The 14377-nt window shown below is 36.6% G+C and overlaps 1 protein-coding gene across 1 annotated transcript in view; it reads left to right on the top strand.

Moving 5' to 3' along the window:
- Positions 1-12023: 12023 nt before the first annotated feature.
- Positions 12024-14377, top strand: part of LOC133537479 (nectin-1-like) — a 120669-nt gene continuing 118315 nt past the window's right edge. Inside the window, exon 1 of the mRNA XM_061878530.1 lies at positions 12024-12367. Within this exon, the coding sequence (XP_061734514.1) occupies positions 12313-12367 (55 nt within the window). The 5' untranslated portion in view covers positions 12024-12312. The remainder of the gene's footprint in view (positions 12368-14377) is intronic.

The raw sequence follows: 14377 nt of genomic DNA, 5'->3' as shown, positions 1-14377 counted from the left end.
ATAGTGGACTTGAAGTGTGGATGATACCAATAGTGGACTTGAAGTGTGGATGATACCAATAGTGGACTTGAAGTGTGGATGATACCAATAGTGGACTTGAAGTGTGGATGATACCAACAGTGGACATGTAGTGTGGCCGATACAATAGTGGACATGTAGTGTGGATGATACCAATAGTGGACATGTAGTGTGGATGATACCAATAGTGGACTTGAAGTGTGGATGATACCAATAGTGGACATGTAGTGTGGCCGATACAATAGTGGACTTGAAGTGTGGATGATACCAATAGTGGACATGTAGTGTGGATGATACCAATAGTGGACTTGAAGTGTGGATGATACCAATAGTGGACATGTAGTGTGGATGATACCAATAGTGGACTTGAAGTGTGGCCGATACCAATAGTGGACTTGAAGTGTGGATGATACCAATAGTGGACTTGAAGTGTGGATGATACCAATAGTGGACTTGAAGTGTGGATGATACCAACAGTGGACATGTAGTGTGGCCGATACAATAGTGGACATGTAGTGTGGATGATACCAATAGTGGACATGTAGTGTGGATGATACCAATAGTGGACTTGAAGTGTGGATGATACCAATAGTGGACATGTAGTGTGGCCGATACAATAGTGGACTTGAAGTGTGGATGATACCAATAGTGGACATGTAGTGTGGATGATACCAATAGTGGACTTGAAGTGTGGATGATACCAATAGTGGACATGTAGTGTGGATGATACCAATAGTGGACATGTAGTGTGGATGATACCAATAGTGGACATGTAGTGTGGATGATACCAATAGTGGACTTGAAGTGTGGATGATACCAATAGTGGACTTGTAGTGTGGATGATACCAATAGTGGACTTGTAGTGTGGATGATACCAATAGTGGACTTGAAGTGTGGATGATACCAATAGTGGACTTGCAGTGTGGATGATACCAATAGTGGACTTGTAGTGTGGATGATACCAATAGTGGACATGTAGTGTGGATGATACCAATAGTGGACTTGAAGTGTGGATGATACCAATAGTGGACTTGAAGTGTGGATGATACCAATAGTGGACTTGTAGTGTGGATGATACCAATAGTGGACATGTAGTGTGGATGATACCAATAGTGGACTTGAAGTGTGGATGATACCAATAGTGGACTTGAAGTGTGGCCGATACAATAGTGGACTTGAAGTGTGGATGATACCAATAGTGGACATGTAGTGTGGCCGATACAATAGTGGACTTGAAGTGTGGATGATACCAATAGTGGACATGTAGTGTGGCCGATACAATAGTGGACTTGAAGTGTGGATGATACCAATAGTGGACTTGTAGTGTGGATGATACCAATAGTGGACATGTAGTGTGGCCGATACAATAGTGGACATGTAGTGTGGATGATACCAATAGTGGACATGTAGTGTGGATGATACCAATAGTGGACTTGAAGTGTGGATGATACCAATAGTGGACTTGAAGTGTGGATGATACCAATAGTGGACTTGAAGTGTGGATGATACCAATAGTGGACATGTAGTGTGGCCGATACAATAGTGGACATGTAGTGTGGATGATAGCAATAGTGGACTTGAAGTGTGGATGATACCAATAGTGGACTTGAAGTGTGGATGATACCAATAGTGGACATGTAGTGTGGATGATACCAATAGTGGACATGTAGTGTGGATGATACCAATAGTGGACATGTAGTGTGGATGATACCAATAGTGGACTTGAAGTGTGGATGATACCAATAGTGGACTTGAAGTGTGGATGATACCAATAGTGGACTTGTAGTGTGGATGATACCAATAGTGGACTTGTAGTGTGGATGATACCAATAGTGGACTTGAAGTGTGGATGATACCAATAGTGGACTTGTAGTGTGGATGATACCAATAGTGGACTTGAAGTGTGGATGATACCAATAGTGGACATGTAGTGTGGCCGATACAATAGTGGACTTGAAGTGTGGATGATACCAATAGTGGACTTATAGTGTGGATGATACCAATAGTGGACATGTAGTGTGGATGATACCAATAGTGGACATGTAGTGTGGATGATACCAATAGTGGACTTGAAGTGTGGATGATACCAATAGTGGACTTGAAGTGTGGCCGATAGCAATAGTGGACTTGAAGTGTGGCCGATACAATAGTGGACTTGAAGTGTGGATGATACCAATAGTGGACATGTAGTGTGGCCGATACAATAGTGGACTTGAAGTGTGGATGATACCAATAGTGGACATGTAGTGTGGCCGATACAATAGTGGACTTGAAGTGTGGATGATACCAATAGTGGACATGTAGTGTGGCCGATACAATAGTGGACTTGAAGTGTGGATGATACCAATAGTGGACATGTAGTGTGGCCGATACAATAGTGGACTTGAAGTGTGGATGATACCAATAGTTGACATGTAGTGTGGCCGATACAATAGTGGACTTGAAGTGTGGATGATACCAATAGTGGACTTGAAGTGTGGATGATACCAATAGTGGACTTGAAGTGTGGATGATACCAATAGTGGACTTGAAGTGTGGCCGATAGCAATAGTGGACTTGAAGTGTGGCCGATACAATAGTGGACTTGAAGTGTGGATGATACCAATAGTGGACATGTAGTGTGGCCGATACAATAGTGGACTTGAAGTGTGGATGATACCAATAGTGGACTTGTAGTGTGGCCGATACAATAGTGGACTTGAAGTGTGGATGATACCAATAGTGGACTTGTAGTGTGGCCGATACAATAGTGGACTTGAAGTGTGGATGATACCAATAGTGGACATGAAGTGTGGATGATACCAATAGTGGACTTGAAGTGTGGATGATACCAATAGTGGACATGTAGTGTGGCCGATACAATAGTGGACTTGAAGTGTGGATGATACCAATAGTGGACTTGAAGTGTGGATGATACCAATAGTGGACATGTAGTGTGGATGATACCAATAGTGGACTTGAAGTGTGGATGATACCAATAGTGGACTTGAAGTGTGGATGATACCAATAGTGGACTTGAAGTGTGGATGATACCAATAGTGGACTTGAAGTGTGGATGATACCAATAGTGGACTTGAAGTGTGGATGATACCAATAGTGGACTTGAAGTGTGGATGATACCAATAGTGGACTTGAAGTGTGGATGATACCAATAGTGGACATGTAGTGTGGCCGATACAATAGTGGACTTGAAGTGTGGATGATACCAATAGTGGACATGTAGTGTGGCCGATACAATAGTGGACTTGAAGTGTGGATGATAGCAATAGTGGACATGTAGTGTGGCCGATACAATAGTGGACTTGAAGTGTGGATGATACCAATAGTGGACTTGCAGTGTGGCCGATACAATAGTGGACTTGTAGTGTGGATGATACCAATAGTGGACATGTAGTGTGGCCGATACAATAGTGGACTTGAAGTGTGGATGATAGCAATAGTGGACATGTAGTGAGGCCGATACAATAGTGGACTTGAAGTGTGGATGATACCAATAGTGGACATGTAGTGAGGCCGATACAATAGTGGACTTGAAGTGTGGATGATAGCAATAGTGGACATGTAGTGAGGCCGATACAATAGTGGACTTGAAGTGTGGATGATACCAATAGTGGACATGTAGTGTGGCCGATACAATAGTGGACTTGTAGTGTGGATGATACCAATAGTGGACATGTAGTGTGGCCGATACAATAGTGGACTTGAAGTGTGGATGATAGCAATAGTGGACATGTAGTGAGGCCGATACAATAGAGGACTTGAAGTGTGGATGATACCAATAGTGGACTTGAAGTGTGGATGATACCAATAGTGGACTTGAAGTGTGGATGATACCAATAGTGGACATGTAGTGTGGCCGATACAATAGTGGACTTGAAGTGTGGATGATACCAATAGTGGACATGTAGTGTGGCCGATACAATAGTGGACTTGAAGTGTGGATGATAGCAATAGTGGACATGTAGTGTGGCCGATACAATAGTGGACTTGAAGTGTGGATGATACCAATAGTGGACTTGCAGTGTGGCCGATACAATAGTGGACTTGTAGTGTGGATGATACCAATAGTGGACATGTAGTGTGGCCGATACAATAGTGGACTTGAAGTGTGGATGATAGCAATAGTGGACATGTAGTGAGGCCGATACAATAGTGGACTTGAAGTGTGGATGATACCAATAGTGGACATGTAGTGTGGCCGATACAATAGTGGACTTGAAGTGTGGATGATAGCAATAGTGGACATGTAGTGAGGCCGATACAATAGTGGACTTGAAGTGTGGATGATAGCAATAGTGGACATGTAGTGAGGCCGATACAATAGTGGACTTGAAGTGTGGATGATACCAATAGTGGACATGTAGTGTGGCCGATACAATAGTGGACTTGTAGTGTGGATGATACCAATAGTGGACATGTAGTGTGGCCGATACAATAGTGGACTTGAAGTGTGGATGATAGCAATAGTGGACATGTAGTGAGGCCGATACAATAGAGGACTTGAAGTGTGGATGATACCAATAGTGGACAAGTAGTGTGGCCGATACAATAGTGGACTTGAAGTGTGGATGATACCAATAGTGGACATGTAGTGTGGCCGATACAATAGTGGACTTGAAGTGTGGATGATACCAATAGTTGACATGTAGTGTGGCCGATACAATAGTGGACTTGAAGTGTGGATGATACCAATAGTGGACTTGAAGTGTGGATGATACCAATAGTGGACTTGAAGTGTGGATGATACCAATAGTGGACTTGAAGTGTGGATGATACCAATAGTGGACATGTAGTGTGGCCGATACAATAGTGGACTTGAAGTGTGGATGATAGCAATAGTGGACATGTAGTGTGGCCGATACAATAGTGGACTTGAAGTGTGGATGATACCAATAGTGGACTTGCAGTGTGGCCGATACAATAGTGGACTTGTAGTGTGGATGATACCAATAGTGGACATGTAGTGTGGCCGATACAATAGTGGACTTGAAGTGTGGATGATAGCAATAGTGGACATGTAGTGAGGCCGATACAATAGTGGACTTGAAGTGTGGATGATACCAATAGTGGACATGTAGTGTGGCCGATACAATAGTGGACTTGAAGTGTGGATGATAGCAATAGTGGACATGTAGTGAGGCCGATACAATAGTGGACTTGAAGTGTGGATGATACCAATAGTGGACATGTAGTGTGGCCGATACAATAGTGGACTTGTAGTGTGGATGATACCAATAGTGGACATGTAGTGTGGCCGATACAATAGTGGACTTGAAGTGTGGATGATAGCAATAGTGGACATGTAGTGAGGCCGATACAATAGAGGACTTGAAGTGTGGATGATACCAATAGTGGACAAGTAGTGTGGCCGATACAATAGTGGACTTGAAGTGTGGATGATACCAATAGTGGACATGTAGTGTGGCCGATACAATAGTGGACTTGAAGTGTGGATGATACCAATAGTTGACATGTAGTGTGGCCGATACAATAGTGGACTTGAAGTGTGGATGATACCAATAGTGGACTTGAAGTGTGGATGATACCAATAGTGGACTTGAAGTGTGGATGATACCAATAGTGGACTTGAAGTGTGGATGATACCAATAGTGGACTTGAAGTGTGGATGATACCAATAGTGGACTTGAAGTGTGGATGATACCAATAGTGGACTTGAAGTGTGGCCGATAGCAATAGTGGACTTGAAGTGTGGCCGATACAATAGTGGACTTGAAGTGTGGATGATACCAATAGTGGACATGTAGTGTGGCCGATACAATAGTGGACTTGAAGTGTGGATGATACCAATAGTGGACTTGTAGTGTGGCCGATACAATAGTGGACTTGAAGTGTGGATGATACCAATAGTGGACTTGTAGTGTGGCCGATACAATAGTGGACTTGAAGTGTGGATGATACCAATAGTGGACATGAAGTGTGGATGATACCAATAGTGGACTTGAAGTGTGGATGATACCAATAGTGGACATGTAGTGTGGCCGATACAATAGTGGACTTGAAGTGTGGATGATACCAATAGTGGACATGTAGTGTGGCCGATACAATAGTGGACTTGAAGTGTGGATGATACCAATAGTGGACATGTAGTGTGGCCGATACAATAGTGGACTTGAAGTGTGGATGATACCAATAGTGGACATGTAGTGTGGCCGATACAATAGTGGACTTGAAGTGTGGATGATACCAATAGTGGACATGTAGTGAGGCCGATACAATAGTGGACTTGAAGTGTGGATGATACCAATAGTGGACAAGTAGTGTGGCCGATACAATAGTGGACTTGAAGTGTGGATGATACCAATAGTGGAGAATGAGTGAGAATGACTTACAGTGAGTGTGAATGAGTGAATGTTGGTGGAGGGTTTAGGTTTGGTGAACATATTGTAAGTGTATCTTGTGTTTTTATGTTGATTTAATAAAAAATAACAAATGAAAAATAAATAAGGTGTATGATATATCATTCATTTATATCATACATGATATCATGTATGATATAAATGACATGTATAATATATATAACATCTACAATACAAATAATGTATGGTATAAATAACGTGTAATACAAATAATGTATAATATAAATCATTTATGACATAAATAACATCCATCCGTCCATTCCTACCGCTTGTCCCTTTCGGGGTGGAAAGGGTGCTGGAGCCTATCTCAGCTGCATTCGGGTGGAAGGCGGCGCACACCCTGGACAAGTTGGACATAAATAACATGTATAGTATAAATAATGGATTTTATAAGTAATGTGACTTGTCCAGGGTGTACACCGCCTTCCGCCCGATTGTAGCTGAGATAGGCTCCAGCGACCCCCTGTGAACCCAAAAGGGACAGGCGGTATGAAATGGATGGATGCATAATATAAATAATGTATGATATAAATAATATGTAATGTATAATATAAATAATGTATGATCTAAACAACATGTATAATAATAATAATGTAAACAACATGTATAATATAAATAATGTATGATATAAATAACATGTATAATATAAATAATGTATGATCTAAACATGTATAATGTCAATAATGTATGATATAAATAACATGTATAATATAAATAATGTAAACAAGATGTATAATATAAATAATGTATGATATAAATAACATGTATAATATAAATAATGTAAACAAGATGTATAATATAAATAATGTATGATATAAATAACATGTATAATATAAATAATGTATGATACAAACAACATGTATAATATAAATAATGTATGATATAAATAACATGTATAATATAAATAATGTAAACAACATGTATAATATAAATAATGTATGATATAAACACCATGTATAATATAAATAATGTATGATCTAAACAACATGTATAATATAAATAATGTATGATCCAAACAACATGTATAATAATAATAATGTAAACAACATGTATAATATAAATAATGTATGATATAAATAACATGTATAATATAAATAATGTATGATCTAAACATGTATAATGTCAATAATGTATGATATAAATAACATGTATAATATAAATAATGTAAACAACATGTATAATATAAATAATGTATGATATAAACAACATGTATAATATAAATAATGTATGATCTAAACATGTATAATGTCAATAATGTATGATATAAATAACATGTATAATATAAATAATGTAAACAACATGTGTAATATAAATAATGTATGATCTAAACAACATGTATAATAATAATAATGTAAACAACATGTATAATATAAATAATGTATGATATAAATAACATGTATAATATAAATAATGTATGATCTAAACATGTATAATGTCAATAATGTATGATATAAATAACATGTATAATATAAATAATGTAAACAACATGTATAATATAAATAATGTATGATATAAATAACATGTATAATATAAATAATGTATGATATAAACAACATGTATAATATAAATAATGTATGATCTAAACATGTATAATGTCAATAATGTATGATATAAATAACATGTATAATATAAATAATGTATGATCTAAACATGTATAATGTCAATAATGTATGATATAAATAACATGTATAATATAAATAATGTAAACAAGATGTATAATATAAATAATGTATGATATAAATAACATGTGTAATATAAATAATGTATGATACAAACAACATGTATAATATAAATAATGTATGATATAAATAACATGTATAATATAAATAATGTAAACAACATGTATAATATAAATAATGTATGATATAAACAACATGTATAATATAAATAATGTATGATCTAAACAACATGTATAATAATAATAATGTAAACAACATGTATAATATAAATAATGTATGATATAAATAACATGTATAATATAAATAATGTATGATCTAAACATGTATAATGTCAATAATGTATGATATAAATAACATGTATAATATAAATAATGTAAACAACATGTATAATATAAATAATGTATGATATAAATAACATGTATAATATAAATAATGTATGATATAAACAACATGTATAATATAAATAATGTATGATATAAATAACATGTATAATATAAATAATGTAAACAACATGTATAATATAAATAATGTATGATATAAACAACATGTATAATATAAATAATGTAAACAACATGTATAATATAAATAATGTATGATATAAACAACATGTATAATATAAATAATGTAAACAACATGTATAATATAACTAATGTATGATATAAATAACATGTATAATATAAATAATGTATGATCTAAACATGTATAATGTCAATAATGTATGATATAAATAACATGTATAATATAAATAATGTAAACAACATGTATAATATAAATAATGTATGATACAAACAACATGTATAATATAAATAATGTATGATCTAAACAACATGTATAATAATAATAATGTAAACAACATGTATAATATAAATAATGTATGATATAAATAACATGTATAATATAAATAATGTATGATCTAAACATGTATAATGTCAATAATGTATGATATAAATAACATGTATAATATAAATAATGTAAACAACATGTATAATATAAATAATGTATGATATAAATAACATGTATAATATAAATAATGTATGATATAAACAACATGTATAATATAAATAATGTATGATATAAATAACATGCATAATATAAATAATGTATGATCTAAACATGTATAATATAAATAATGTAAACAACATGTATAATATAAATAATGTATGATATAAATAACATGTATAATATAAATAATGTAAACAACATGTATAATATAAATAATGTATGATATAAATAACATGTATAATATAAATAATGTATGATATAAACAACATGTATAATATAAATAATGTATGATATAAATAACATGCATAATATAAATAATGTATGATCTAAACATGTATAATGTCAATAATGTATGATATAAATAACATGTATAATATAAATAATGTAAACAAGATGTATAATATAAATAATGTATGATATAAATAACATGTATAATATAAATAATGTATGATACAAACAACATGTATAATATAAATAATGTATGATATAAATAACATGTATAATATAAATAATGTATGATATAAACAACATGTATAATATAAATAATGTAAACAACATGTATAATATAACTAATGTATGATATAAATAACATGTATAATATAAATAATGTATGATCTAAACATGTATAATATAAATAATGTATGATCTAAACATGTATAATGTCAATAATGTATGATATAAATAACATGTATAATATAAATAATGTAAACAACATGTATAATATAAATAATGTATGATATAAACAACATGTATAATATAAATAATGTATGATCTAAACAACATGTATAATAATAATAATGTAAACAACATGTATAATATAAATAATGTATGATATAAATAACATGTATAATATAAATAATGTATGATCTAAACATGTATAATGTCAATAATGTATGATATAAATAACATGTATAATATAAATAATGTAAACAACATGTATAATATAAATAATGTATGATATAAATAACATGTATAATATAAATAATGTATGATATAAACAACATGTATAATATAAATAATGTATGATATAAATAACATGCATGATATAAATAATGTATGATCTAAACATGTATAATGTCAATAATGTATGATATAAATAACATGTATAATATAAATAATGTAAACAAGATGTATAATATAAATAATGTATGATATAAATAACACGTATAATATAAATAATGTATGATACAAACAACATGTATAATATAAATAATGTATGATATAAATAACATGTATAATATAAATAATGTAAACAACATGTATATTATAAATAATGTATGATATAAACAACATGTATAATATAAATAATGTATGATATAAATAAAATGTATATGTGGAGGTTGCCCTCCTGTGGTTTCTTCAGACCACAAAGATCCTCGGGTGAGGCCGTGGGTGTGGTGTTACGATGTTTTTATTGTTCACACACGCCAGCTCAGCACGCTTTTCTCAACTTTTCAGTCTTTTCTGGCTCAAACTCTGACTCCCACTGCCACTGCCGTGTCTCGTCACGGCTGCTGCTAATAAGCATGGCAGGTGATTGGATAATCATCTACAGCTGGGTAATCTAGTCACCTGCCAGCTGTGCTTCGAGGCCGCTCCTTCCACACCTGCAGACCACGCCCCCCCTCCACAGTGTAATAGAAATAAAGTATAATATTAATACAATGTATAATATAAATTATATAAAATATACATAACATGTATAATATAAATAATGTACAATATAAATAATGAATGATATAAATTTGACTATAAATAATGTATGACACACATAACATGTATAATATAAATACTGTATCATATAAATAATACATAATACACATAATGTATAATATAAATAATGTTTAAAACATAATTAACAATGTATGATTTACATAAAATAAATCAAATGTATAATATAAATAAAATGTATAGTATATTTACAATGTATAATATAAATAAGGGTCCGTCTATCTGTGTTGGTCCTGTGATGAGGTGGCCACTTGTGTTTGATGTCTTCGGGGTACAGCCTGAAGGCCGGACAAGCGGTAGGAAATGGATGGATGGATTTTATTTATATCATACATTTTATTTATACTATACATTTCATTTTTAATGTACACTTTATGTATATCCATCCATCCATCCATTTTTTACCGCTTATTTCCTTCTGGGTTGCGGGGGGTGGCTGGAGCCTATCTCAGCTGCATTTGAGTGGAAGGCGGGTTACACCCTGGACAAGTAGCCACCTCATCACAGGGCCAACACAGATAGACAGACAACATTCACACACTAGGGACCATTTAGTGTTGCCAATCAACCTATCCCCAGGTGCATGTCTTTGGAGGTGGGAGGGGCCTATCCCCAGGTGCAAGTCTTTGGAGGTGGGAGGGGCCTATCCCCAGGTGCATGTCTTTGGAGGTGGGAGGGGCCTATCCCCAGGTGCATGTCTTTGGAGGTGGGAGGGGCCTATCCCTAGGTGCATGTCTTTGGAGGTGGGAGGGGCCTATCCCCAGGTGCATGTCTTTGGAGGTGGGAGGGGCCTATCCCTAGGTGCATGTCTTTGGAGGTGGGAGGGGCCTATCCCCAGGTGCATGTCTTTGCATGCAAAGTCCAACCCGAAAGATCCCGAGCCCGGGATTGAACCCAGGAACAGTCAGGACCTTGGTATTGTGAGGCAGACACACTAACCCCTCCATCATAAACAATGTACTTAATGTAGTGGCCAGTCAAAGTATTTTGGAGATATTTTATTTACTCATTGCATTAAATTGTTTTTAGAAAAATGAAGTGATAAATTAATGCTTATTGTGATATTTTATATCGACTTCATCTGGAGGAATTTTCAATCAGTTCTCTATTTTTCATGTATTCACACACTTTCCCTCCTTCCATTGAGGCCCCGCCCCCGCCGTGACGTCATCAGATCCCAAGCTCCCCCGGTGAGGTGGAAGGAGGGGGAGGGGGAGGGGGCAGCCATTCGGTGTCGGAGGCGCGGAGCTGCAGGATCGGACTTTTCAACATCTTCCCGGGAAACATCCACCTTTTACCGCGGGGACGTGGACGCCGCGGGAAGGAACCCCTTTTCCCGCTCAAGTGTTGCAAAGTTGCAGCTTCGAAGAGTCCATGGATGGAATAGTCCTCGAGGACTGATACTCGCAGTACTAGTACTAGTTAGCTAGTAGTAGTACTAGTAGTAGTACTAGTAGTAGTACTAGCTCGACATTCTGCACTTTGTGAGCAGCAAGGAGGCGGCAATGGCGCTCGTGCTTGCGGGGATTTACGTGCTCTTGTCGGCGCTGCGCGTCCAAGGTGAGTCGCTGCTCCTCATTGTTTCAGCTGCGCCGCACTGCGCATGTGCGCGGCAGCACGTCAACCCTTTACATCTCACCCATTTACATCTCACCCATTTACATCTCACCCGTTTACATCTCACCCATTTACATCTCACCCATTTACATCTCACCCATTTACATCTCACCCATTTACATCTTAACCCTTTACATCTCACCCATTTACATCTCACCCATTAACATCTCACCCGTTTACATCTCACCCGTTTACATCTCACCCGTTTACATCTCACCCATTTACATCTCAACCATTTACATCTCACCCATTTACATCTCACCCATTTACATCTCACCCGTTTACATCTCACCCGTTTACATCTCACCCGTTTACATCTCACCCATTTACATCTCACCCATTTACATCTCACCCATTTACATCTCAACCATTTACATCTCACCCGTTTACATCTCACCCATTTACATCTCACCCATTTACATCTCACCCATTTACATCTCAACCATTTACATCTCACCCATTTACATCTCACCCGTTTACATCTCACCCGTTTACATCTCACCCGTTTACATCTCACCCGTTTACATCTCACCCGTTTACATCTCACCCGTTTACATCTCACCCATTTACATCTCACCCATTTACATCTCACCCGTTTACATCTCACCCATTTACATCTCACCCATTTACATCTTAACCATTTGGCTATTTTTATTTCCTTTTTGGAGTGTTTGCTTAGCGGTGTAACGGAGGTGCAGTGTCATGTGTGGCCGCCAGGGGGCGATGTAGCAATGACAACATGCTGCACTTTAGTTCCTAATACATGTTGCAGTGTCATGTGTGGCCGCCAGGGGGCGATGTAGCAATGACAACATGCTGCACTTTAGTTCCTAATACATGTTGCAGTGTCATGTGTGGCCGCCAGGGGGCGATGTAGCAATGACAACATGCTGCACTTTAGTTCCTAATACATGTTGCAGTGTCATGTGTGGCCGCCAGGGGGCGATGTAGCAATGACAACATGCTGCACTTTAGTTCCTAATACATGTTGCAGTGTCATGTGTGGCCGCCAGGGGGCGATGTAGCAATGACAACATGCTGCACTTTAGTTCCTAATACATGTTGCAGTGTCATGTGTGGCCGCCAGGGGGCGATGTAGCAATGACAACATGCTGCACTTTAGTTCCTAATACATGTTGCAGTGTCATGTGTGGCCGCCAGGGGGCGATGTAGCAATGACAACATGCTGCACTTTAGTTCCTAATACATGTTGCAGTGTCATGTGTGGCCGCCAGGGGGCGATGTAGCAATGACAACATGCTGCACTTTAGTTCCTAATACATGTTGCAGTGTCATGTGTGGCCGCCAGGGGGCGATGTAGCAATGACAACATGCTGCACTTTAGTTCCTAATACATGTTGCAGTGTCATGTGTGGCCGCCAGGGGGCGATGTAGCAATGACAACATGCTGCACTTTAGTTCCTAATACATGTTGCAGTGTCATGTGTGGCCGCCAGGGGGCGATGTAGCAATGACAACATGCTGCACTTTAGTTCCTAATACATGTTGCAGTGTCATGTGTGGCCGCCAGGGGGCGATGTAGCAATGACAACATGCTGCACTTTAGTTCCTAATAGATATATGACTTCATAAATGTTGTTTGATTCCATAGTCCTCTTTTATGGCTGGGCAGTGAGAGACAGGTGTTTGATCAGGTGGATGTGAAATATATCATCAACATGTTTGCAGGTCCAAACATCAAACAGAAGATCATTGATCTTGGATCATTGATCGTGAATCATTGATCGTGGATCAGTCCTCATCGTCTTATCATGACTTTGGTCTATTACAATTACTTTCTTTATCAGGATTACTTTCTTTATCAGGATTACTTTCTTTATCAGGATTACTTGTCCGGCAATGACTTTCTCCTCCAAGGATGACTTTCTTGGATCAATGACACAAAGTATTGATCGGCTTGTAAACTCTCAACAAATGAATATTGGTAATAAT

Source organism: Nerophis ophidion, linkage group LG18, assembly GCF_033978795.1.
Source record: "Nerophis ophidion isolate RoL-2023_Sa linkage group LG18, RoL_Noph_v1.0, whole genome shotgun sequence".
NCBI classification, from domain to species: domain Eukaryota; kingdom Metazoa; phylum Chordata; class Actinopteri; order Syngnathiformes; family Syngnathidae; genus Nerophis; species Nerophis ophidion.
This window is presented reverse-complemented; position numbering and strand designations above follow the sequence as displayed.